The 27988-nt window shown below is 53.3% G+C and overlaps 2 protein-coding genes across 14 annotated transcripts in view; one reads left to right on the top strand and one right to left on the bottom strand.

Annotated features, from left to right (window-relative positions):
• The window catches only part of ANKRD40 (ankyrin repeat domain 40), a 94137-nt gene extending 68174 nt beyond the window's left edge, over positions 1-25963 (bottom strand). For 6 of the 13 annotated variants that reach the window (XM_078779335.1, XM_078779338.1, XM_078779336.1 and 3 more), the window contains exon 1: positions 25851-25914. In XM_078779335.1, the coding sequence (XP_078635461.1) occupies positions 25851-25906 (56 nt within the window). In that variant the 5' untranslated portion in view covers positions 25907-25914. Of the gene's footprint in view, positions 1-795; positions 993-25850 lie in introns of those variants that run through there. The other 7 variants (XM_068102471.2, XM_078779339.1, XM_078779340.1 and 4 more) reach the window with 3 other exon arrangements.
• A 37-nt stretch (positions 25964-26000) lies between these two features.
• The window catches only part of LOC137416817 (ER lumen protein-retaining receptor 2-like), a 25823-nt gene continuing 23835 nt past the window's right edge, over positions 26001-27988 (top strand). The window contains exon 1 of the mRNA XM_068102468.2: positions 26001-26165. Within this exon, the coding sequence (XP_067958569.1) occupies positions 26075-26165 (91 nt within the window). The 5' untranslated portion in view covers positions 26001-26074. The remainder of the gene's footprint in view (positions 26166-27988) is intronic.

The following is a 27988-nucleotide window of genomic DNA, read 5'->3' as shown; positions in this document are numbered from 1 at the left end:
GGTTTCCTATTGAAAAACGATCGCACAAAAGGTGAAAAAACGCAATCGCTTTTCGCTCTGAATTACGTGCAAACGCATGACGGAAATCACCATCGCCCAGCATCGAGTGCCAACCAAGATGGCGCCCGGTAACTACATCTCCACCTGTGTGGTGTGAATGGCAATGGTCATTCTATATATTTTCAGTTCAGTGGGTTAGCCATATGTTTGCATCGTTAGATGCCGCCATTTTTGTCTGAATATCGCCGTTCCTTCGCCCTCAGAGCACATGGCAAATTTGATTGGTCGAGGCGGCGTAAATTTAGCCCAAGTACTGCTAAACTGAATATTCTTGAAAGTGTAAACAATGGGATTTGTGTTCCACAGGGTTCAAATATTTAATTAAATCGAAATAAAATAACACTTTCAAAGACTGTAGAGAAAAAAAGGAAAAAAAAAAGCTTTGAATCAGAAGTTTACAGCCATTGATGCAGCGTCTTTTACACCACCTTATTTAACACGTTACGCTAGTTACCTGCGCATGCGCACTCGGGATGACATTCGGTCCAATTTACCACGTCCAGAGCCAAAGCACTGCTAAACTGCAGGTTCGTGTTCCGATTCATGTTCAAGTATTCAAAATGTTAAATTTAATGGATATCAAGTAATTCATCGATCGTATAAATTATTTATTACATTTATTTATTAAATAAATTTATTAAATTTTATTTATTTATAGGTCTATTTATTAAATAGACCGAAAGAGCCGGACAGGATCAGGATGTAAATAATTGCTAGTCGCACCCATTGACTCACCACGCGACCTTTACACGGAGAATCGGGATCCACGGATCTTGCTCACGGCGCCAACACCATTCAGAAGCTCGGTTTGTCAATGACGATTTGTCACCGATTCGTCCGCAAAGAACAAGCAGCACTAGTTAGTTGTACGAAAATAATTAAATAATTCATTCAGTCATTCGAGTTTTCTTCAGTGGAAATGACGTATGAATATTGACATTACGAGTAGTTAAAACACTCAATTATACCTAAAGTAATACAGATAAAATACCCAGTAAAGGTTATCTGTAAAAAGAAGAACAGTAGAGGTGATGAGATTCAAAGGAATTTAAGTCAAAATAAGCAGACACAAATGTCGGACACGTCATTACACCGCCATGGCGATGGTGATGCGCACCAATTAATGGAAAAGGAAAACTTTAAAAATAGGGCAATTATATGGAACTACAGTGGGATTGAAGTAAATACGCTTCGATAAGTTATCATTTCGACAGAATTTGGATCAAATACTAATTCAAGGTCACCGACTGAGTGTTCAATCAATATATATATGGAGGTCAATCATATATATATATGGGTGTATTGATCTTTGTGCACACAAGACAAAACTAAAGCGCGGTGCTACGCGCGCTTACTTGTATAACAAGGAGGAAGCGGAAAACGCGGTAGGTTTAAAGAGTCTTTATTTCAAGAGCTCCACTGTCGCACTGGAGCGCTCCGGTCCGGGCTGCGCGCCCGGTGTATATCCCGCGGCCACGCCTACCCCTCGGGCGTGGCCGCCGCCCACTTGGTGTGCGGAATGATGCCTTCACGCCAGTGAACTTTCGTGTCCGCCACACGCGCCCCCCCAGAATTCCCGCGCACCTGGAGGGCCAGTTTGCGGGGCAAACGGATGACCCGGCCGAAGCGCCCTCTGGCGACCGGCGGCGTCCGGGGTGCAGGGATGCCAGCTGGGATGCCTCCGGCTGCACCCGGGATGGGTGCAGGACCGGGGGGCGGCGTGCCGGCGGGCCTGGGCGGTGCCGGGGGTCCGCCCGCAGGGGGGCGGCCCCGACGCGGGGGCCGAGCCACCGGCGGTGGGTGGTCCACGTCGAGGTGGGCCGGCTTGAGGCGATCCACCGAGACGCGGTCGGGAGTACTGCCGATGTCCAAGGTGAAATGTTTCACCCCGGTCTCCAGCACGCGGAAAGGCCCGTCGTACGGGGGCCGCAGTGGTGTCTGGTGGGCGTCGTGCCGGACGAAGACGTACTCCGCGGTGCGAAGCTCCGGGGCGACGTGCGTAGGCGGGTGCCCGTGGTGCGCCATCGGCACCGGGGCGAACCTCCGGGTGGTCTCCTGAAGTGCGGAGCGCTCCTGCGCCGCGGACCATGGTGCCGTGGGGTCGGGGAGGAACTCGCCCGGCACCCGCAGCGGTTGTCCGAAGACCAACTCCGCCACGGATGTGCGCAGGTCGTCCTTGGGCGCCGTCCGGAGGCCCAGCAGGACCCAGGGGAGCCTGTCGACCCAGCCGCCGTCGCGGAGGGTGGCCCGGAGCGCGGCCTTCAACGAGCAGTGGAACCGCTTGCACAGGCCGTTGGCCTGGGGGTGGTAGGCCGTGGTCCGGTGCAGCTGGACCCCGAGCCCCCGCGCGACCGCCCCCCAGAGCTCCGAGGTGAACTGGGGGCCGCGGTCGGACGAGATGTCCGAGGGGGCGCCGAACCGGGCGACCCAGGTGGCGATGAACGCCTGCGCGACGTCCGCCGCCGTCGTCGCCGCCAAAGCCACGGCCTCCGGCCAATGGGTGGTGCGGTCCACCATTGTCAGGACATGGGTGAAACCCTGCGAGGGGGGCAGAGGTCGCACCAGGTCCACATGTACGTGGTCGAACCTTCGTTCCGACACCGTGAACGGGGCCAATGTGGCCTGGGTGTGCCGGTGCACCTTCGCGCGCTGGCACGCGAGGCACGTCCTGGTCCAGCCACGGACGGCCTTCCGGAGGCCATGCCAGACAAATTTGTCGGCGACCAACCTCTGGGAGGCCTACGTGCCCGGGTGGGACAGGCCGTGGATGGCGTCAAAAACCTGGCGGTGCCAGCCCGCGAGATCGATGGGGCGAGGCCGCCCGAGGGAGACGTCGCACAAGAGGGCCGTGCCATCGAACGGCACCTCGGTGACGCGGAGGCCCATGACGGCGGTCCGCAAGGCCTGGACGCCGGGGTCGGCGGCCTGGTCCGCCGCCATCCGGGCATCGTCGATGCCAAGGTGGACTGCGTGGGCGACGGACCGGGAAAGGCAATCCGCCACCGGGTTGTCCTTCCCCGCGACGTGCCGGATGTCCGTTGTATATTCGGACATGGCCGAGAGGTGACGCTGCTGCCGGGCCGACCACAGCTCGGCGACCTTGCCCATCGCGAAGACCAGTGGCTTGTGGTCAACGAAGGCCGTGAACGCACGGCCCTCGAGCAGATGGCGGAAGTGCCTGACCGCCAGGTGAAGCCCGAGCAACTCGCGGTCGAAGGTACTATAGCGGCGTTCGGGAGGGCGAAGCTGCCGGCTGAAGAACGCCAGCGGTTGCCAAGCACCACGCACCCATTGCTCGTACACCGCGCCCACCGCGTAGTCCGAGGCGTCGGTGGTGAGGGCGATCGGTGCATCGGGCGCCGGGTGCGCGAGCATGGTGGCGTTAGCCAAGGCGAGCTTCGCGCCCGCGAACGCCGCGTCCATCTGCTCGGTCCAGGTAACGTCACCTGTGCCCGGCTTCCCCCGGAGGGCCTCGTGCAGGGGGCGCAGGAGCTGGGCGATGCGGGGCAGGAACCGATGGTAAAAGTTTACCATGCCCAGGAACTCCTGGAGCCCCTTGATCGTGCGGGGGCGCGGAAACCCCTTCACCGCCTCCACCTTGGCCGGTAGGGGGACGGCCCCGTGCCTGGTGACGTGGTGCCCCAAAAAGTCGATGTCGGCGACGCCGAACCGGCACTTGGCGGGGTTCACGATGAGGCCATGCTGGCCCAGACGTTCGAAAAGCGTGCGGAGGTGGTGTAGGTGCTCTTCGCGGGACGCGCTGGCGACAAGGATGTCGTCCAGGTACACGTAGACGAAATCCAAGTCGCACAAGACGCTGTCCATCAGACGTTGGAACGCCTGAGCCGCAAATCTTCAAACCGAAGGGCATCCGAAGAAATTCGAAAAGACCGAATGGCGTGATGACCGCCGTCTTTGGGATGTCCTCCGGCCTGACGGGGACCTGATGGTAGCCGCGTATGAGGTCCACCTTCGAAAAGAAGGACATGCCCGCCAACCGGGCGGAGAAGTCCTGGATGTGGGGGACGGGGTAGCGGTCGGGGGTGGTGGCGTCGTTGAGGCGCCGGTAGCCCCTGCACGGTCGCCATCCCCTGCCGGGCTTTGGCACGATGTGGAGCGGCGACGCCCAAGCACTCTCGGAGCGCCGCACGATGCCGAGCCGCTCCAGCGTAGCGAACTCCGCTTTAGCTACCGCAAGCTTCGTCGGCTCGAGGCGGCGTGCCCGGGCGTAGACCGGTGGCCCGGCGGTGGGGATGTGGTGTTCCACCCCATGCTTGACGGCCCCCGCCGAGAAGGTGGGCCGCGTAAGGGCCGGGAAGCTGGCGAGGAGGCGGGTGAAGTCGTCCGCTGCCGGAAGCGTACAAACTAACCTCGCCGGGACTGAACCGCTCAGCAAGCCGCTTGGCGAGCCGCTCGGTGAGCCGCTCAACGAGCTGCTCAGCGCGCAAGCAAGCGAGCTGAACGTTTCAGCCTGGACGAGACGTCTGTTCTTCACATCTACCAACAACCCGTGTGCACAGAGGAAGTCCGCACCGAGCAGTGCCATGGGGACACTAGCGGTTACGAACGTCCACGCGAAGCGTTGCCTTCCGAACCGCAGGGAGAGGCAGCGCTTCCCGAATGTGCATATGGGTGTTCCATTCGCGGCAAGCAACGCGGGGCCCCGGCCCGCGGTGTGCTTGTCGGACGTAGAGGCAGGGATAACGCTCACCTGTGCCCCCGTGTCGCATAGGAAACGGCGCCCGGACAAGGTGTCCATTATAAAAAGAAGGCTGCCGGAATGGCCGACGCTCAGGGCCGCTACCGAGCGCCGGCTTTGTAGTTTCCCGACTTGCCGAAGGAGCACGGCGGGCAACAATTCCTCGCCTTGTGGCCACACCTAGCGTGGAAATGGCACCAGGTTTGCGGCGAAGGCGGCGGCCGCACTTTTCGCGGTGGTGGTGGGCGTGGCGTGGCGGCGGCCACGCGGCGTGCATCAGCCTCGGGATCCACGAGGTGTGGTGCATCAGCATCAGGGTCAGCCTCGGGATGCGCGACGGCCGCGCCAAAACTCGCCTGCATGTCCAAAGCCGCAAAGAACTTGTCGGCCTCGGCAGCGAGAGCTCGGGGTTCCGTCGTCACGGAACCGGCCAACGCGAGACGTATTCGTGCCGGCAGCTGGCGTCGAAATAACGCCCGGAATAGAGCGTTCGGGGTTTCGTCGCCCATCAGCGACAGCATATGGTCCATGCGGACTGACGGTCGCGTGTCGCCGAGCCCGGGGAGGTCCAGGAGGCGGTCGGCCCGTGCGTCCACCGTGAGGCCGAACGTGGCGAGGAGGAGACACTTGATCGTCTCGTACCTGCCGTCGGCCGGTGGGTTCCTCAGGACCGACACGACGCGGGCGGCCGTGCCGGGCCCAAGGGAGGCGACCACATGGCAGTACATGGTCTCGTCCACCGTGATGCCTCGAAGTCGGAACTGGGCTTCTGCCTGCAGGAACCATACTTCAGCTTGCGCCTCTAGTAAGGGAAACATATGAAAATCTGTTAACTAAATTGTTACCAAAAAATTTCTTCACCAATATGTTTGTAAAGGTGTGTAATAACATGTGTTAAAATGTTGAAGGTCAACTCCCGTGGGAAACCCAGAAAAAAAGCTGTTGAATTCGGGTACCGAAAAATTATTTTCGAGAATTTTTATTTTTTTTAATCGGCCCTTAAGTAACTTATGAGGGGTCAAATAAGGGTTTTTCATGATTCTGAGTTTATTGTTAACATTTATATTTCACCACAGACACTCCTTTGTGGAAAAATAATTTCTAAATATATCTCATTTTCTACTTTGCAGGACATGGAGTCTAGCAATATGGATGAAGACGTTACTCCACCTGTGCTCAATTGCTTCATCTGTGCACGCTCGGATACACCAGCTGAAAGGCTCATACAGGCAACTCCAAAGGGATACTCAACTTTATTGAAACAAGCAGAAACTGTCGAAAATGTTACTGTTGTGGAACGTATGAAGGAGGCTCAAAAGGAAGGAAAACTGAGGTACCACCAGAAGTGTAAAAATGATCTGTACAACAACTTTGTTGCAACCACCAAGAAGTCAGCTCAAGCATCAAAGGCAGAGAAAGAGTCATCAAAGTTGAAGAGAAGACGCACTACTTGTGAGTTCAGTTCATCAACTGGCTGCAGTTCTAGAAGATCACAGTCAGTTGACCTCCTGTATAAGGATGTATGCATTCTTTGCAACCAACCAGCCCAGCTCTACAAAAATAATCCAGCACAAGGTAGAAAGAAATACAGAGTGCCAGATAATTTGACTGCAGATACACTGAAGGCAAGCTTGCTGAAGACAGCACGGAGTCGCGGGGATGACTGGGGCACTGAAGTCACTGGACGCCTGGAAGGGATCAACGACTTGGTAGCAGAAGAAACACTGTACCATTTGCGATGCAAACTTATGTTTGCGAGAGGTGACAGTTTGTCCAAGACTGATGAGGAAGGAAAAAGGAAGAGAGGACAGAGGAGTATTGATGAGGAGCGAGAGGCAGTTTTTATTGAATTCTGCGAATGGTTAGACTCAGAATTAGAGCATGGGGTAATGAACATGGACCAAGTCCATGAAAAGCTGCAGGAGTTTGATCAGTCACCAGAGAAGAGCCTTTCTTATTCAAAGCATTGGCTAAAGATAAAACTTCTAGAGAAATACGAAGACACCTTGTATTTCACAACACAGGAAAGAAGGGCAGATGTACTGTGTCTCAAAGATGGCACCGACAATATTCTGCGAGTGCATCATGCTAATCTTGACCATGGAGATGAGAAGACTCAGATCATAAAGACGGCACTCAAGTTCATATCCAATGATATTGCCTTGATTGATTTAGGTCCAAAGTCATACCCCACCACACACAGTATGACTGACATCGATAGTCAGCTGACACTTGTTCCTGCAAGCCTTCAGATGTTCTTGAGACCGATTGTCAAGACAGACGAAAGAGTTGCCGTTTGGGGGCAGAATTTTATTAAGGCCTGTCGACCTCGGTCTGGAGTATTGCCACACCAAATGGGGCTTGTCATACAACTTGATCATAGATTTGGGTCAAAATGGATGCTCAACAAGTTCCACCGGCTGGGATACACTGAGTCTTACACGGAGACACAAAACTACAAATACTGCTTCCTTAATAGTAGGAGTGGAGATGATGTTCCAGATACTTCTGGCACTCTTGACACCATTGTGGAGGAAACCGATGAACAGATCAATGATGAGGTTGCGGTTGATGCTGCGCTTGAGTGCCAGCTTGAGATGACAGCCAAAGTGCCAGCCAGTGAAAGTGAATTGTCAAGTAATGATCAGGTGGTCTTTATGGAGGTTGGGGAAACAAACAATGCAGTCACTCAGTTTGTTGGAGACAATATAGATTTAAACATTGTCTCTATTCACGGAAACACTCCCTTTCACTCAATGGGTTGGATCGAAGTCACCTCTCCGGCACCACCTTTGCCAGATCCACAGACAACAGCAGCTTTCCCCCAGGTGAAGTTGAAGGCACTCGACAAAGCTAAGATCCTGAGAGGAACTGAAGTAAAGATTATTCCATTTACGAACAGGAAACAGATAGGAACGAACGCGATCATGTTTCTCCCCCTCGCTGAGCTTTCCTCCTCCCTGGCTCATGATCAGCCACTCCTCACTCCAGGTGACACACTCTGGGCAGCGGGGTGGGTGATCAAAGCCAACGATCCTGAGTTCCCACACTCCAACTGGAATGGCTGGATGAAGAGAATCCATGCTAATGATGCAAAGCAGAGCACACAGATCGAGTTCCTCCCAGTTATTGAAGGAGACCCTAATGACCTCAACACCATCTTCACCACTCTGAAAGAGTGCATATGGCGCGCTGGGGTCGCTATAGTGACCTTTGATCTTCTGATTTGGCTGAAGGCTGTGAATATAATAAAGCAGGCAAATCTACCCGTCATTCCAAGGTTGGGTGGTTTTCACCTGCTGAAGTCTTATCTTGGATCAATGGGTAACATCATGGAAGATTCTGGACTACTAGATGTGATCCAGTTGATCTATCCTGGAAGTACGACAGCCAACCACATCATGGATGGAGGATGTTTTGACAAGGCAATCCGTGTTCACCTCCTCATCGATGCAGCCATCCTGAGGAGCTATTGCAGTTCACGAGCTGTAATTGTCATGGAGATTGCAGCAACCGGCGATGCAGCTGCAAGAAGAATGGGGTCACGTGCATCTCGGCCTGTGGAGTCTGTAATGGCATTACATGCAGAAACTGCAGTCATGATGTTGTTGAGTCTGAAGAAGACATAGACAATGACTGTTGAAACTTCTGACATTGTGAATGAGAAATAACTCTTGAGTATTATATATGTATGTGAAATAAAAGCTACTTTGTGTGTAAATGTAAAAGTGAAAATATAAATGTTAACAATCAACTCAGAATCATGAAAAACCCTTATTTGACCCCTCATAAGTTACTTAAGGGCCGATTTAAAATAAAAAAAATTCTCGAAAATAATTTTTCGGTACCCGAATTCAACAGCTTTTTTTCTGAGTTTCCCACGGGAGTTGAACTTCAACATTTTAACACATGTTATTACACACCTTTACAAACATATTGGTGAAGAAAGTTTTTGGTAACAATGTAGTTAACAGATTTGTGAAATATCTCATAAAATGCCCTTACTACTCCCAGAACTCGGGGAGTTTGATCGTAACCGCGTTGTTTGCCATTGCGATGGCGTATTCGGTCGGTCAGCGACGGCTGATCCAACGTCGGAGGGTCACCAATGAAGCGCGGTGCTACGCGCGCTTACTTGTATAACAAGGAGGAAGCGGACAACGCGGTAGGTTTAAAGAGTCTTTATTTCAAGAGCTCCACTGTAGCACTGGAGCGCTCCAGGCTGCGCACCCGGTGTATATCCCGTGGCCACGCCTACCCCTCAGGTGTGGCCGCCGCCCACTTGGTGCGCGGAATGATGCCCTCACGCCAGTGAGCTTTCGTGTCCGCCACAAAACAACCTTTCCCTGAAATTGTTTACACACTCTTCAGCGTCCCCTGCTGGATGGGCATCAATGGAGTATATAAAGCCGATTTGAGGGTTATATCTGCTTATTGCCACCTCCACCACCGAAGGTGGGCAGAGGTTAGGTTTTCACGTCTGTCTGTCTGTCACAGGATATCTCAAAAAGTTACGGATGGATTCGGACGAAATTTGGTGGAGAGGTTGGGTGTGTGACAACGATGGATTGGTTCAATTTTAGGGAGGATCCAGATACGGATACAATAATTTTTAAGAGATTCTTCACAATTGAGACATGGAGTCAAAAACAATATAAAGCACTGTAATGTCCCCAGGATCCAGTATCACTCCTTGAAGTTCATCAGCTAAAGTTTATTGTCAGCGAAAACCAGTCATTAGTCATTCAGCAGGAGCAATAATCACAGCAAACGCCTCCATTTCCGGCATGGCGCATTCGCTAAGCTCCGCCATTCCGGATCCAGATGTATATTTTTAAAACTTCAAATATCACATTAAAGCAAATTAACACAATTAACCTTTAACAATATCTCACAAGCAAGAAATGTCAAAACATTGTGGACAGTTTCTGACAAAATTAGGTGGTTGATGTTGTGATTGGCACTACGTACTGCGAAGTGACGTCTGGGGGCGTGGCTTCGGTGGTTGCTGGCGGCTTGTCATGATGGCCGTGTGTTCTGTGAGAGCTTCGTATCGTCTTTAATTATAACGAAGCAAACGAAGCATAATAAACAACTTGATTGAAGGAGAGTCCTGAACTTACTACATGGTGGCAGCGGCGGGATCGTGAAGATCAACAAGCAGTTTGACTTTTGGTCATGTTTTTCTTGGTGGATTACCAAGGCACGTTCCGTGTTTTTTCAACATGGCGAAGTTCCCGACAATGGACTGGTCCAGCTCGGAGCTGGCGGAGACCTTCAAGTTATTCAAGCAACGAATGAACTTGGTGCCATCGGACGAGGGCATCGATGCTGTTACGTGCTCCTCCCCAAACCCCTGGTCACGGTGTACCTCCGAGCCCCGAGAGGAGTCACGGCAGAAAAATGTGTTATTCTGCATGTCAAAGATCAATGGTGAAGCCACACCAATGGTTACCAACAAACAAATATTGTATTAAGATCACACAAGAATAACAGTACAACAACAATAGTAATCAATTGTACAACCAATATATATTTCCTATGATGGTACCATCAGGTTCGTACAATATAACTCACTGTGCTCCAAGTGAGCGAAAAGAAGAAGATTCCCAATGTCTCTAATCCCGGCTTCAAGCCAAAGTTGCTTCCAGCTTCAAGCCAAAGTCGATCCGCTCCAGCGATCGTCAGAACAATGTCCAATCGAGATCAGAATCCCGTTGGGTTGGCAGTTACAGTCCTGCTGCCAAAGCTGTGCAAAGGCGCCCTCACGGCGACTGGGAAATCACAAAGGCGCCCTCAAGGCGACTGGGAAATCACACCCTCGTGTATGGACGTTCCATGGCTCACAGTCGGCGAACCGCAAATTAACCTTCAAAAGCCACGTTGTACACACACACACACCAGATTAATGTCTGAATGCGGTGAAAATGGTTGAAGCGAGATGAAACCTTGAGCGAAGCGCAAGTCCTGCGCGAGTAAAAATGGCCGACGGCCCGTTCTCGAGGCGTAACGGCACGACGATGATTCTCCTCGGAATCAACCGCCAAAACCTGACACGCAGGTTGATCCGTCACAGCGATAACAACTCTGTCACAGGAATCCCTTTCCTGGGAAACCCAAAAGTTTGCTAGTGACCTCCGTTCGCTAGCGATGGCTCAAAACCTCAACACCGCTCGGCTTCTTCTTGTCCGACTCACTCGCTCCACCTTCTTTTTCTCCTCTTCCCCTTCTTCGTCGTCCGGTTCCGGTTTCATTTCAAATATTAACTCTTTACCTTTTGAAAATAGAAATATCTATTTCCCTTAAACAACAACAATAATAGTACATGGAATCAAAAATGTTTTAAAAATTAAAAAAAAAAAATCAAAAATCAAAAGAAATGAACTCCGCCTCCTCATGGAAGGCTAATCCAACTGAAGGCAATCTCCGTTCCTTCCACAAAGCTAGGAACAAGTGTGTCTACCCTCAGGAGAGCCAGGAAACAATATCTCTCTACTCTCAAGACTCGACTCTCAAACCTGTCTCCCTCCTCCATATCCTGGTGGCGTCTGGTCAAATCTGTTTCTGGTGTTTGTTTCCCCTCCATCCCCTCCCTTACCTCAAACGGCCACACAGCTAACGCCACACGTGAAAAAGCCGAATGCCTCAACTCTGTGTTTGCCTCAATATCTTGTGTCCCAAACCCATCTCTCCCTGTACCCACCTTACCCAGTCAAACCCAGCTGTCCTGGACTCGGTGTCCTTCTCCCCTGACAAGGTGGAGAAGTTTCTGTCAAACCTAGACTCTGATTCTGCAACTGGACCAGACGGCATCAGCCCACGGGTCCTAAAATCCTGCTCTGCCGCTCTATCTCACCCTCTCTCTGTACTCTTCACCCTCTCTTTTGCTCAAGGTCATCTGCCATCAGCTTGGAAATCAGCCAACATTACCGCTTTACACAAAAAAGGTGCAAAAACAGATCTTTGCCACTACAGACAAATCAGCCTGCTCCCAATTATCAGCAAAGTCATGGAATCCATCATTGCTTCGGATATCAAATCCTTCCTCTTTTCCAATGGCTTGATCTCCGATCATCAATTTGGATTCAGACCAGGTCATTCTACTCTGGACATGCTGCTTCTGCTGTCTCAACAATGGATGGAGGTCCTCAATGCTAAACAGGAAATTAGAGCTGTTTCCCTTGACATATCACGTGCCTTCGAAACGGTCTGGCACCCCGCGCTGCTCACCAAACTCTCCTATGGTATCCATGGAAATCTCCACACATGGCTGGCAGACTTCCTCTTTAGTCGTAGTCAACGTGTGGCCCTGAATGGGTTTCTCTCATCTCCCCTTCCTGTTCAGGCTGGAGTTCCCCAAAGCAGTGTTCAGGGCCCTGTGCTATTTCTGGTCTTCATCAATGATCTCTCCGACTCTCTGGAAAATCCTCTCTATCTCTTTGCTGATGACTCCAATCTCTGCCGCTCCATACCTCATGCCTCAGATCAGCAGTCTGCAGCCTCTTCACTCTCTGCAGACCAACCAACTAACCAACTTATCACCTAACCAACTCATCAACTCATCCACAATTGCCTGAATCAGTCCATAACTCTTTGAAATATGTTTTATATCGTTTTTGGCCCCATCTCTCAATCGTGAAGGATCACTTTTTAAAAAAATGTTTTTACGGCGTAGCCGTACGGCAATGCCGTCTCGAACAGCGTTTGTCTCTCCGTATGTATGTGCCGTGTGACTACCCTTGGTAAACACCGTAGGGTAGCACGGATGACCAAACGAGCTGTTACTCCGAGGCGTTCAATCAAAAATACAGCGGAGAATACACTTGGGGGAGCAAAAGGGAGGGAGAAAACCAGAACTTACATTCACGAATCCCCCGGCAGCTCTAACCTGTAATAAATAAACTCAAACAAAACGGATTTAAATTGTACAAAAATAAACAGTTTTATTAAATAAAACGTCGGTAACAAAAAAAATGCACAATCAATAAAACTAAAATCCTAAACGGGACGTCCCCACATACAGACCCAAAGACAGACAAAAGGGAAGGATAACTGAAAATAAATATGCATCTGTGTGCACTTAACTCTGATGGTGTCCGAAATCTCCTCAGGATCGTCCAGACCCCCCACCTGTGCACGCAGTCTGGACGCGGCTCTGGTGTTGGCGGGAAATGCGCTCGCTCGCGCGCTGGTAGGCCTCACCGCACGTCCGTTCACTCCTGGCCTCGTCACGCTGCAGCGAGCAAGCAGCGCTCATTGTTCTCGCTTGGAAAACCGCAGCTCTTCCTCCTCACAACCTGTCCCAACACGATGTCCCAACATCAAGCAAGATGTCCCAACACGGCCGCTTGTGACAGCGTCCAAATCAGAAGGGGCAAGAGCAGCAACAACGACCCTTCGCTATTGGTGTCCAGAACGACAAGAGCAAGAGAGGCTAAAATGTCAGTCAGAGCGTTCTTTTTACGTCCAGGCTCTGACGTCATCTGTGGTCCTTCACCAATCAGTGAGTTGCTTCTTCCCAGTCCTTCTCGTCCATCAAAACCCCGACCAATTACTGCCCTTCTGGGTGTGGCCTCACGGATCTTTCGTCCTGTGTGCTTCCAAAGTCGGGGTAATTAGCACTAGTGCTTCAAGCATAATTTCCGGTGGCTTTTTTATTAGTGAGCTTAATGGGGAGTCGATTGTGTGGCTTGGTTATGTGTCTATGGTGTGGTGCCAAAAGGGACATAGGAATAAAGTACAGAGGTAAAGACATACAGGGGATAAATTTACCCTTGATCCCTGAGCTTTTTTTTTTTTTTTTGTATACAAGATCGAGGCTCGTGAAAGAGCTAACATTAATCACACAAAAAGACAAACCGACACACAAAACACAAAAAACAAGGGGAGCGGCAGACAAGATGGGGAGAGAGGGGGATGGACACAAAAGAGAGGGGGAAGAGGGGGAAGGACACAAACACAACATTTGAGAGCAGGGACATCGGGAGGACTTGGGGGGAGGTGGGAGAGGATTAAAACATATGAACACTGCAAGGACTCTGGGGTGAATTACCGGGGGTAGAAAAGATCAAGGTTTTCGATGGGGGACGATAAGAGATGGTGGTGAACAGCTGTTTTAAAGACCTGGAGGGAGGAGTGGGATTGAAGGGAGTGGGGGAGTTTGTTCCAGAGGCGGGAGAAAAGGGGAATGAAAGAGTGAAGGTGAGCAGAGAGCCTAGACTTTGGCAGTTTAACCATAAGAGGGTTGCAGGCAGATCTTGTGCGACCTGAAGGAATATTGGGGGGACAGAGCACAGAGAGAGCTGGGGGAGCAAGGCCGGAGAGGAGTCGGTAGAAGACAGAAAGACCACCAACCTGCCTACGGTGAGTGAGTGAAAGGCCCTCGGCGTTGACTACATCGCAGGAGATTCCAACGATTCTGAAAGCTTTGGCCTCAACAGCGTGAAGCCGAGCAAGGTGTGAGGCAGGAGCACCAGCCCAGAGGGGGGAACAGTATTCCATTGAGCTGCGGATGAAAGCCTTGTATGTGGTGAGGAGCTCAGGTGTGCCAAGGAAGGACTTCGCACGACGGAGGATGCCCAGTCGGCGACTGGCTTTGGAGGCCAGCTTGGAAATGTGGTTTTCCCAAGAAAGATCATGGCAGATAGTGAGACCCAAAAGCTTGAGCGACAGAAGTTCTTGGAGAGGATTGTTGAGAAAGTAGATGGGAGGGTTGTCCAGTCGGTCCTTTCGGAGAGACATTGTAAGAGTGTGAGATTTGTCAGGATTGAAAGACATGTTCCACTTGTTTGACCAGTCTGTGATTTTGTCCAGGTCTGCAGAGAGTGAGGAGGCTGCAGACTGCCGATCTGAGGGATGAGGAATGGAGCGACAGAGAGTAGAGTCGTCAGCAAAGAGATAGAGAGGATTTTCAAGAGAGTCAGAGAGATCATTGATGAAGACCAGAAAAAGCACAGGGCCCAGAACACTACCTTGGGGAACTCCAGCCTGAACAGGAAGAGGAGATGAGAGAAACCCATTCAGGGCCACACGTTGACTACGACCAGAGAGGAAGTCCGCCAGCCATGCGTGGAGATTTCCATGGATACCAAAGGAGGAGAGTTTGGAGAGCAGAGCAGGGTGCCAGACCGTATCGAAGGCACGTGAAATGTCAAGGGAGACTGCTCTAATTTCCTGTTTGGTGTTGAGGACCTCCATCCATTGTTGAGAAAGCAGAAGCAGCATGTCCAGAGTAGAGTGACCAGGTCTGAAACCAAATTGATGATCAGAGATCAAGCCATTGGAGAAGAGGAAAGATTTAATATCTGAAGCAATGATGGATTCCATGACTTTGCTGATAATTGGGAGAAGGCTGATTGGTCTGTAGTTGCTGGGATCTGTTTTTGCACCTTTTTTGTGCAAAGCGGTGATGTTGGCTGATTTACAAGCAGATGGCAGATGACCTTGAGCAAAAGAGAGGGTGAAGAGAACAGAAAGAGGGAGTGAAAGAGCAGAAGAACATGATTTTAGGACCCGTGGGCTGATGCCGTCAGGACCAGTTGCAGAATCAGAGTCGAGGGTTGACAGAAACATTTCCACCTTGTCAGGAGGAAAGGACACAGAGTCCAGGAGCAGCTGGGTACGACTGGGTACGACTGGGTACGGTGGGTACAGAGAGGGATGGGTTTGGGACACAAGATTTAGAGGCAAACACAGAGTTGAGGCATTCAGCTTTTTCATGTGCGGAGTCAGCCGTTAAGCCGTTTGAGGTGAGGGAGGGGATGGAGGGGGAACAAACACCAGAAACAGATTTGACCAGACGCCACCAGGATTTGGAAGAGGGAGACAGATAAGAGAGTTCGGTTTGAGAATGGTGAGATATTGTTTCCTGGCTCTCCTGAGGGTGGACACACACTTGTTTCGGGCTTTGTGAAAGGAAATGAGATTTCCTTCCGTTGGATTTGCTTTCCAGGAGACGAAAGCAAGTTGTTTCAGGGCAACAGCCTCACCACAAGATTAAGTGTACCATGGACGGGAGGAAGGGTATGACAACTGAAGACGAGATGGTATAAATCTGTGCATGAGAGAGAGCAATTTACTTTGAAAGAATTCCCAGGATGAGTTGATGTCAGAGGCGGTAGAGATGGGAGACCAGTCCAGATGATTGATGGCTGCTTGAAGACCGTGCCAGTTGGCCTGAGTGAAATGCCAGACTCGTCGACGCTGAGGAGGCTCTCTGAGAATGGTCAGAGAGATGTCCACTTTGACAAGCACATGATCAGATGAGCCGATTGGAGCAGAAGAAGAGCAGCAGACATTTTCAGGGAAGTTTGTCATAACCAAATCCAGAAGAGAAGATGCTCCGTTGACTGAGATCCGGGTCAGGAAATTGACAGATTGTGTCAGTCCCAGTGAGTCGCAGAAGTCCTTTGCTGAAGAGCCATGGCTGGTGAGAGAGGTACCCACACCCAGCCAACTGGCATGGTGACAATTGAAATCACCACATATGAGGAAGAGAGAGTTGGGATGGGTAGATAGAAGTTGGTCCATATTATCAGACAGTGAGATGTAGATGGAGTCATCGCTGATTGGTGGACGGTACAACACACATATGAACAAAAGGTGGGAGCGAAGGGGAAGCCGTAGCCAAAGGTATTCCTGGGGGTGAGGTGGAGAGAGGGCAGTGGAGGGCGAGTGAGGAAGAGAGTTTTTTATAAAGATAGCAACCCCACCTCCAGGACGAGGCTCAGGTCTATCATACCGGAGGAGGGAGTAACCTGGGAGATATACCAAGGCATCAGAGACATCATGAAGGAGGAAAGTTTCTGTTAAGCAGATCACATCTGGTTTGTCAGAAGCAACCTGTATGGAGAGGTCAGTCAAGTTTGAGCGAAGGCCCCGGATGTTTGAGGTCCATACCGTTAATGAAGAGGAAGGGGGAGCATCGGGTCCAGAACAGGGGGGGGAGGGGTAGGGTAAGATGTGGAAGAGGAGGAAGAGGTAGGGAGAGCTGTTGAAGGTGTGTCAGAGATTTCAGAATAGCTTGGAGAAAGGGAAGAATGGGGCGGACAAAAGGTTTGATGGAGATTGGGTGAGGCACAGTGAGGTGTTATTTGAGGAGGGGGAAGAGCAAGGCAGAAGGTTTGGGGAGATGAAGGTGAAAGTTGGAAGGAGGAAGAAGCAGGGAGGATGCTTTGAGGAGGAGGGGTGAGAGGGGAGTCTAGGAGGGGAGGAGCGAGGGAGAGTCTCGGAGGGGAGGGGTGTGGGAGGAGTTTAGGAGGGAGGGGAGGGAAGGGGCAAGGGGGGAGATTTGAAAGGGATGGGTGATGGGGAGGATTTGGAGGGGAGGGGTGAGATTGGATTTTGAAAAGTGTACGATTCATGGGAAACGAACATTTTTTGCAAAATGAGTTTGAGACCTTTGAGTCAAAAATACGTTTGAGGACACTGGAGGAGGGATGGAGTTCTGGATAGTTTATGGAATGTAGAAAGGAGGAACTGTAAGAGATGGTATTATATATATTTTTTGGAATGAATAGATTTGGTGAGCAAGACGAAAGCATCCTTTTGTAGGAAAAGAAGAAAAGGGTGTTATTGTAGCGGTTACCGCTGGATGTACATAATCGCCTTGCACCGGCCAGAACACGGCCAGACGCGCCTCTCCCGGGCATGCCCGGACTCACTGTTCCCGGGCACGCCCGAACCTCCCGGGCACGCCCGGTCTCGTCTTTCCCGGGCATGCCCGCTCTCGCCTTTCCAGGGCTCGCCCAGAGCGTCCGGGCATGCCCGCTATCGCCTTTCCAGGGCTCGCCCAGAGCGTCCGGGCATGCCCGCTATCGCCTTTCCAGGGCTCGCCCAGAGCGTCCGGGCATGCCCGCTATCGCCTTTTCAGGGCTCGCCCAGAGCGTCCGGGCATGCCCGCTATCGCCTTTCAAGTGTTCGCCCAGAGCGCCCGGGCACGCCCAGCCTCGACTTGCCAGGCCGCAGCCAAACACGCCCGGGCAGGTCCAGACTCGCCTTTCCAAGGCTCGCCCTTGATACCCGGGCATGCCCGGTATAGCTTTTGCCGGGCAAACTTCCCGACATAAATGTGTATATATATTGTTGCCCGATAAACGGGCTTTTCAGAATACCTGAGCTGTTTTGTTTCAATAAAGCAACTCGGACGAATTCCGTCTTTGGTCGCGTCAATTCTTTCGACTCGCGTTGGAGCGCAGTTCCTTCATTGGTGACCTACCGACATGGATACGGCAGTGACGCTTAAACTGCCTACCTTCTGGGAGGCTCACGCGGCTGTTTGGTTCGCCCAGGCGGACTCCCAGTTCGCCCTGCGAGGCATCACCGCGGACGACACCCGCGTCCACCATGTTGTGGCGGCGCTCGGTCCCGCCACCGCGGCCCGCGCCTTGAGCCTCCTCCAGCACCCGCCGGCTGCTGACAAATACGACGCGCTGAAGACGCTCCTCCTCGGCGCTTTCGCCCTCTCACCGGCAGCACACGCACGGCGCCTGCTTGACCTGCCCGAGCTCGGCGACACACGCCCGTCCGAGCGCATGGACTATATGCTCTCATTGCTCGGCGAGCACTCTCCGGCATTCCTGTTCCGGGAGCTGTTCCTCCGTCAGCTGCCTAACCCAGTACGCCTCGCCCTGGCTGGCACGTTGATCACGGATTCCCGCGCCCTCGCCAGGGAAGCCGATAAGATCTCCTCGGCGGGCCAGCACATCGGCGCGGTTACCTGGAGCCCGCCGCCGTCCGAGGCGACGCCCACGATGCCCGAGCGCCCTGCGCGGTTGGAGGCCGAACTGCCGGTGCAACTGGCGGCCGCCACGCCGCACCGCCCGCTTCCGACACGACGGCCGGGGCCTCCACCTGACCGGGCGTGGTGTTATTACCACGCCAGGTTCGGACACAAGGCTCGGACGTGCCGGCCCCCGTGCACTTTCGTCAGATCGGGAAACGGCCGGGCCGGCGTTCATTCCCAGCCATGAGCGCCGGCCACTCGGGCAACTTGCTGTTTATTCGGGACAAAGCGTCTGGACGGCGTTTCCTGTGCGACACCGGCGCCCAACTGAGCGTCATACCTGCCTCCGAGCAGGACAGGCTGGACGCAGTTTGCGGCCCCTCTTTGGTCGCTGCTAATGGCTCGGCCATACGCACTTTCGGCCCACGCGTCGTCACCCTCTGCTTCGGCAGCCAGCGCTTTCAATGGACTTTTGTTACCGCCAGCGTCCCCGTGGCTTTGCTGGGCGCCGACTTCCTCTGCGCGCACGGGCTGCTGGTCGACGTCAAACGGCATCGCCTTGTCCACGCCGAGACCTTCAGCTCCCTGGCATGCACAATGAGCAGCTCCGCGCCGACCGAACTGGCGTGCGCCCTCCCGGCAACGAACGAGTTCGCTCGCCTGCTCGTGGAATTCCCGGCCCTCACGCGGCCGACGTTTTCGGCCGTCGCGGTGCGGCACGGGATCGAGCACCACATACCCACTACGGGCCCGCCGGTCTACGCCAGGGCCCGCCGCCTCGACCCAGCCAAGCTCGCCGTGGCAAAGGCCGAATTCGACGCGTTGGAGCACCTCGGCATCGTGCGGCGCTCCGATAGCGCGTGGGCCTCGCCACTGCACATCATGCCAAAGCCGGGGGGTGGATGGCGCCTGTGTGGCGACTACCGCCGTCTCAATGACGCTACCACCCCCGACAGGTACCCGATCCCGCATATTCAGGACTTTTCCGCCCGTTTGGCGGGACGGGTCATCTTTTCGAAAATTGACCTGATACGGGGCTACCACCAGGTACCTGTCCGGGCTGCCGACGTCCCGAAGACGGCCGTCATCACGCCGTTCGGCCTGTTCGAATTTTTGCGGATGCCGTTTGGCCTCAAGAACGCGGCCCAGGCGTTCCAGCGCTTGATGGACGGCATGCTGCGCGACCTGCCGTTTCTTTTCGTCTATCTGGACGACATCCTCGTCGCCAGCACGTCCCGCGCCGAGCACCTCCTCCACCTCCGAACACTGTTCGGTCGCCTCAGCGAGCACGGCTTAATTGTCAACCCGGTCAAATGCCACTTCGGCGCGACGACCGTTGACTTTTTGGGCCACCGCATCACCAAGACCGGGGCCGTGCCGCTGCCGACCAAGGTCGAGGCCATCACCACGTTCCCGCGTCCCCGTTCCATCAAGGCCCTCCAAGAGTTCCTTGGCATGGTGAATTTTTATCACCGATTCGTGCCCCGCGCTGCTCAGCTCATCCGGCCCCTTTACGAGGCCCTCCGGGGCAAGCCGGCCAAGCATGACATTGTTTGGTCCGCGGCCATGGACGCGCCTTCGCCAGTGCCAAACGGGCCCTCGCCGACGCAACTCTGCTGGCTCACCCGGTACTCAACGCGCCCATCGCCCTCACTACGGACGCCTCCAACTACGCGGTGGGCGCCGTCCATGAGCAATGGGTGGACGGGGTTTGGCAGCCACTCGCTTTTTTCAGCCGGCAACTCCGGCCGAACGAGTTAAACTACAGCACGTTCGACCGCGAGCTGCTCGGGCTATTCCTGGCCGTTCGCCATTTCCGACACCTCCTGGAGGGCCGCCCGTTCACGGCTTTCGTCGACCACAAGCCGTTGGTCTACGCAATGGCTAAGGTCACGGAGCCGTGGTCGGCCCGCCAGCAGCGCCACCTCTCCGCCGTGTCGGAGTTCACCACGGACATCCAGCACGTCGCCGGCAAAGACAACGCCGTGGCCGACTGCCTTTCGCGGGCCAGCGCGAACGCGGTCCAGCTCGGCGTGGACTTCACGCTCATGGCGGCCGACCAGACCACCGACGCCTCGGTGCAGGCACTCCGCGTGGCGGACACGGGCCTCCGCCTGGCCGACATCCCCTTCACGGGCACCGTCCTGCTCTGCGACGTCTCCCAGGGCCAGCCTCGCCCCATCGTGCCCGTTTCCTGGCAGCGCCGCATCTTCGCCTCCATCCACGGCCTTTCTCACCCGGGCCGGAAAGCTTCTCAGAAGCTGGTGTCGGCGCGTTTCGTCTGGCACGGCCTTCGACGAAACATCCGCGACTGGGCCAACGCCTGCACGGCCTGCCAGCGAGCCAAGGTCCACCGCCACACCCAGGCCCCGCTGGCACCTTTCGCCGTGCCTGAACGGCGTTTCGACCACGTCCACGTGGACCTGGTGGGTCCCCTGCCCCCCTCGCGGGGGTTCACCCACCTGCTCACCATGGTGGACAGGACCACCAGGTGGCCGGAGGCCGTGCCCCTCACCTCCACCACCACCGCCGACGTGGCGCAGGCGTTCATCGCCACCTGGGTCGCGCGCTTCGGCGCACCAGCGGACATCTCGTCCGACCGCGGCCCACAGTTCACGTCTGAGCTTTGGGGCGCGGTCGCCCGTTCGTTGGGGGTCACGCTGCACCGCACCACGGCCTACCACCCCCAAGCCAATGGGTTGTGCGAGCGGTTTCACCGCTCCATGAAGGCCGCACTCATGGCCGGCCTTCAGGACGACGGTTGGGCCGACCGGCTGCCGTGGGTCCTTTTGGGCCTTCGCACGGCCCCCAAGGAAGACCTCCAGGCGTCCGCCGCCGAGCTCGTCTACGGCCAGCCACTCCGCGTCCCGGGCGAATTCGTGCCTGACGCTACCAGTCCCTGGTCCGCCGCTCGCCAGCGCTCGGACCTCCAGGAGGCCGCCCGACGATTTGCCCCCGTGCCGACGTCCCGCCACGGTGGCCCCCAGTCCTACGTCCCCCCGGCGCTTCGCACAGCGGAGTACGTCTTTGTGCGTCATGACGCGCACCGGGGGCCACTCCGGCCGCCGTACGACGGGCCCTTCCGGGTCCTGCGACGGGGCGACAAGTCTTTCATCGTCGACTTCGGCGGCCGGCTGGACCGGATTTCTGTGGACCGCCTCAAACCGGCGCACATGGACGTCGACCGACCAGCACGGTTGGCCCTTCCTCCGCGGCGAGGCCGCCCCCCGTCCACAGTTCCCCCCGCTCGACCACCCACCACCATGTCAGACCCCTCCCCACGACCCTCCAGGGGTCGCTTCGGCCGGGTCATCCGGACCCCCCTTAAATTGACCCTGCCGGTGCAGGTCGATTCTGGAGGGGCGTGTGTAGCGGTTACCGCTGGATGTACATAATCGCCTTGCACCGGCCAGAACACGGCCAGACGCGCCTCTCCCGGGCATGCCCGGACTCACTGTTCCCGGGCACGCCCGAACCTCCCGGGCACGCCCGGTCTCGTCTTTCCCGGGCATGCCCGCTCTCGCCTTTCCAGGGCTCGCCCAGAGCGTCCGGGCATGCCCGCTATCGCCTTTCCAGGGCTCGCCCAGAGCGTCCGGGCATGCCCGCTATCGCCTTTCCAGGGCTCGCCCAGAGCGTCCGGGCATGCCCGCTATCGCCTTTTCAGGGCTCGCCCAGAGCGTCCGGGCATGCCCGCTATCGCCTTTCAAGTGTTCGCCCAGAGCGCCCGGGCACGCCCAGCCTCGACTTGCCAGGCCGCAGCCAAACACGCCCGGGCAGGTCCAGACTCGCCTTTCCAAAGCTCGCCCTTGATACCCGGGCATGCCCGGTATAGCTTTTGCCGGGCAAACTTCCCGACATAAATGTGTATATATATTGTTTCCCGATAAACGGGCTTTTCAGAATACCTGAGCTGTTTTGTTTCAATAAAGCAACTCGGACGAATTCCGTCTTTGGTCGCGTCAATTCTTTCGACTCGCGTTGGAGCGCAGTTCCTTCATTATAATATACTAGGGCATGCCCGTACTATATATATGCCCGTACTATATATATATCTAAAATTATATCCCCCCCCCCCCCCCCTCTATTTACATGAAATGGTTTGGTCCATTCGCAACGCCAAAGCGAACGGCGAACGGCTTGCGAGTACGGTGACAATCCCCCCCCTCTATTTACATGAAATGGTTTGGTCCATTCGCAACGACCACAGAACCCCCCCCCCCCCCCCCCCTCTATTTACATGAAATGGTTTGGTCCATTCGCAACGCCAAAGCGAACGGCGAACGGCTAAATCGCCATAGCTCGGTAACTACTTGTCCGATTAATTTCAAACCTTGAAAAGGCACATCCTCGGGTCCCCAGCAATATACCTGGCAAGTTTCAAGTATATCGGACCGGTAGTTGTCGAGAAACAGCGGTCACAGACAAACATACATACATACATACAAACATACAAACATACAAACATACACACAGAGATTACTGGAATTATAGATAGATGAGAGAAAATAGTTGTTCAGGGGAGAGATTATACATTTCTAACCGCGTGATCGCGAACGAAGAACGAACGAACAAAAAGAACAACAAATAAACGAATAAGACCTGGGAAGGAAATTTTTTTTGGGGTTTTTTTTTTTTTTTTTGTGAGTAGAGATATTAAACAAGGAGGTACGGGGTGAACGACTGGTACGAAACAGAGAACGAAAATAATTTCAGCGCATTCGACGAATCGCTGAGAGAAAAACAAACCACAAGGTCGGAGACGGTACGGTAGTCTAAGCCTACGAGTACTAGGCCGCAGAATACTCGATACCATTAACCGACGATTGTGTATACATGTACGAAAAATTAGCACCGAAAATTTTCCAAAAGATACGCTTTCGGTACATACACCGAAAGATAGATACAGTCTCGACAAAAACACAATTGAGAAATATCACTTAGCTTCGAAAGCGTGAGCGCATGGAGCACTTCGAAAAGACGTGACCTCGCCGTGATCTCGCGAGATCTCCAAGCTAATTAACATACCCCACTCCTCTGACGGGGACGAAGATACACTTAATCCGAACACACGGAGCTGACTTATTTACATCAAGGTTTCTACACGATATTCGGAGCACCTACCTATACATTCTACCTGCACTAAGGTATCACTACCCCCTACAAACGTAACATATGTATGTCCCTTCTGCTGGCATTTTGCGGGTTTATTCCCCTTTAAAATAGTTTTCTCTGCAACAGTTGGTCAGATTGACACAAAAGGTTCACCATCGGAGCGCTTCCTCCTGTAGAATATTTTAATGATAAATATGATGCCATAGGTCACGTGGTTGGGCACCATCTTGGAGAAACCAAAAACTTTTGCATCTCTATAATCTCTGAAACCGCTCCATGGAAAAAAATTGAAAGGTAGCTCATTGTAAATTACTCCCGATGGAGGAATAAGATATGTTAATGATGATGTCATAGGTGCCTGCATTATGACGTCATAAATAGACAAGTACAACGCTTGATCCAATCCGTATGAAATTTCTTGAGCGTGATCTTGGGATTAATTGGTCGAGAATTTTTTTGGGGATATCATTGGTCACGTGGTTTGACAGCCATATTTTTACCGCGTAGCTGGTGGGACAATGCCTTCTGGAACCGTGTTTGTCTGTCAATCCGGTGTATGTATGTCCCTCACAAACGTCCACCAATCAGAGCTGAGGATCTGGTCACATGACTGGGGGACAAGCAGATCCTCAACTCAGCAGAACCAAGCCCAACTACGCCGTTGTTGGACTATCGGCCTTTATTTTTAATATTCTCATATCCAGATGTTCACCAAAATCAAATCAGTTCGTCCTCATCACACACCCAACCTGTCCACCAAGTCTCGTCCGAATCCGTTTGTAACATTTGGTTATAAACAGACAGGGGTGAAAACATAACCTACGTCCACTTTTGGTGGCGATTGTAAATAAAGTACAGCCGTACAGGCCTCTATTCTGCTCGACTTACATGCAGAGTTCAACTCCTGCGTTACCGGGTGCGAGTACATCTACCGATCCACCATGTCCGCTTCATTAGCCCGTTTCCAGTGCAGTGGGAGATGGGGTTTTGCAATCGCTTCTGTGTGTGTGTCTGTCCGGGCCGTAGGTTCGTCAAAGGTCAACGTCACATAAAATCGTCATTTTTCATACAATTGACATGAAGTTTAAAAATTTTTCATATTGGTTCACTGAGTTGGTTCACCAATCAAAAGCCAGATGATTTTTTTTAGACCAAAAGGTCAAAGGTCAAGGCTGCATAAAATCAATTGCATCTGATTGCCCTGAAATTTAAACAATTTTCATATTAGGTCACTGAGTTGGTTCACAAATGAAAAGCCAGATGATTTTTTTTAGACCAAAAGGTCAAAGGTCAAGGTTGCATAAAATCAATTGCATCCGATTGCCCTGAAATTTAAACAATTTTCATATTGGGTCACTGAGTTTGTTCACCAATGAAAAGCTAGAAGCCGATTGTTTTTTTATTATTATTTTTTTGATCAAAAGGTCAAGGTTACATAAAATCATCAAAGTTTCATTTTATATTTACCTCCGCCACCAAAGTTGGATGGAGGTTATGTTTTCACCCCTGTCTCTGTCTGTTTGTGGACAAAATATCTCCAACGGTTGTGTACGGATTCGGACGAAATTTGGCAGAAATGTAGCGTATGTGACACCGACGAAATGATTCGATTTTGGTGAAGATCCGAATTCGGATCCGGCTACTAGAAATTTCTAAGTGATTCTTAGGGCCAAAAACGATACATACCGGTAGCAGGATATCTCAAAAAGTTATGGACGGATTTGGATGAAACTTGGTGGACCGGTTGGGTGTGTGACAAGGAAGAATCGATTCGATTTTGGTGAAGCTCCAGATCCGGATCCGGCTAGAAGAATTTTTAAAGTGATTCTTCACCATTGAGTGATATGGTTAATTAGGCGGAGGTTTGCTCTCTACTGAGTGCTGTTCTAGTTTTAATCTGTTTTCGTCATGTTTTATGTAATGTTTAGTCATTTTTATCTGTTTTGAATCTGTGGCATACAGAAGAAGAAGAAGAAGAAGAAGAGGAGGAAGAAGAGAAAGAAGAAGACGTCTACCTACAAGCGGACGTGGACGGGCTTTGCGTTTTCCCTTTAAATTGCCACTTTATATTTACGTATCACGTACTTAAAATGGTTCGATTGTTTGCATCCCCCTCTCTTCTCTATCTCCTCCCACACGAGCTCTACTTGAACCTGCTACTTCTTCATTTCACCCGTCCTGGCCGTCCACCACTCTTATGGCGGGTAGTCGTTAAAGATAATAATAGCTATCCTTGGAAGATTAAACTTTTATTACCTTCTGCGAATCGAATGCATTCTTGCAGAAAAGTCACCGCATCGGTACCCGTACATCACCCGTAGGCCGTAGTGTCGCCGCACGTTACACCGACCGGACGGCCAAGGGAACGCCCACATGGAGGATTCCCTTAGATTGTGGGCGTGGCTTATTGTGCTCGTCAGCGCCACGTCGGCGGCGCCATCGCGAGTGCCCACAACGGTTATTCAGACACTCCGTGCACCATGAACGTGTTCCGCCTCCTCGGGGATGTCTCGCACCTGCTCGGCATCGTTATCCTGCTCATCAAGATCTGGAAGACAAGATCATGTGCCGGTGCGTCCCAAAACGCTTTGTCGCGGGAGGGATGGGTGTCGTTCATTCTTTAATTCTTTTTTGGTGATTTCTTTTGAATGGTGAGTGACGCGTTAAGCTCGTTACGATCTGTTAACGCTTACCTGCACGCACACCTTACCGGTGCTCAAATACAGGTAATACCGATGTCCATCCCATTTTGCTCTCGCATTGCGGTTTCCAACGCGCACTGATGCACGGGGAGTCCGGTAAAAGAGGGAGGGATGAGCGGGTCGAGTGGAGGTTTCCTCGAGAATCTCAAATAACTACGTTTAACACTTCGAAGTTACTTTTAAAAAGTTACTTTCTTGGAAGGTCTACGCACCCGGGTCGTTTAACCATCCCGATTGCTGGAATCATTATTTTCTTGCCATTTCCCCCCCCATTCTAGACCCCACTGAGCAGCCTCGGAGGGGGAATGGTTGGAGTGTCCGTTCCGAGGCTGCGAGGTCGGTGGTTCGAATCCCGGTCGGGTCATTCATAAAAAATAATTGTTTTCAAATGTTCCGTGCTGCTTGCTAACTTAACGCTCAGCATTTAAAAGGATGGAGAACAATGCTGCGAAGGCAATGGCAAACCACCCAGTGTAACCCTCTCCGATAAACTGCTTCTGCGTGCAGCTTCAACGCTCTGTAAACAGTTGATAGTACATCATTTGATGCTCCACCACCGGTTACATGGCGCACGTCCGTCCCCGACGGATTCGAACTTTGAAAAGCGTTCACTTCGCGGCCCAACGTTTGCAGTGACGTGGCAGAGTCGGCGTGGTGAGCATCAGGTAGGAGGGTTAATGAGAAAGTTGTTTAATTTACACTGTTCGACGCAGCTAAACCCCCCCCCCCTCCCCCCGAGAGCGCGTTCACCCCCCCCCTCCCCAAGAGACACCGCTCGATTTCTCCCCCTCCCCCCCCCCCAGTAGACCCTTCCCAACCATCCCCCTCCCCACTCAATCCTCCTCCCCCACTCAACCATCTCCCCTCGATCCTCGCCCCCCCCCCGGATCCTCACCACCCCCACTGGATCCTCCCCCCCCCCACTAGATCCTCACCCCCCCATACTCGATCCTCACCCCCCCTACTCGATCCTCACCCCCCCCCTCCACTGGATCCTCACCCCCCATACTCGATCCTCACCCCCCCTACTCGATCCTCACCCCCCCTACTCGATCCTCACCCCCCCCTACTCGATCCTCGCCCCCCCCCTACTCGATCCTCGCCCCCCCCACTCGATCCTCCCTCCCTCCTCCTCCCCCCCCACCCCTTCTTCCTCCCCCCCCCACCCCTCCTTCCTCCCACCCCTCCTTCCTCCCACCCACTCAACATCCTCCCCCCCTCCCCCCAACTCGATCCTTCCTTCATCCCCCACCCCTCCTTCCTCCCACCCACTCAACCATCCTCCCCCCCTCCCCCAACTCGATCCTTCCTTCCCCCCCCCCCACCCCTCCTTCCTTCCTCCCACCCCCACCCCTCCTTCCTTCCTCCCACCCCCACCCCTCCTTCCTCCACCCACCCACTCAACCATCCTCCCCCCCTGCCCCCACTCCCCCCAACTCCCGTTCAACCATCCTCCCACCCTTCCTCCACCCCCTCTCCTCCCTCAACCAACTCCCCGCCCCCCTCAACCAACCCCCCGCCAGCCTCAACCAACCCCCCCGCCCGCCTCAACTAACCCCCCGCCCACCTCAACTAACCCCCCCGCCCACCTCAACTAACCCCCCCCTCAACTAACCCCCCCCCCCCCACCTAACCCCCAACCCCCTCCAACTACCCCCCTCAACTAACCCCCCCCCTCAACTAACCCCCCCT

The sequence above is a fragment of the Myxine glutinosa genome, chromosome 5 (genome assembly GCF_964187855.1).
Source record: "Myxine glutinosa chromosome 5, kmMyxGlut1.1, whole genome shotgun sequence".
Classification (NCBI taxonomy): domain Eukaryota; kingdom Metazoa; phylum Chordata; class Myxini; order Myxiniformes; family Myxinidae; genus Myxine; species Myxine glutinosa.
Note: the sequence above shows the minus strand (reverse complement) of the source record. Positions and strands in the feature narration are given on the sequence as shown.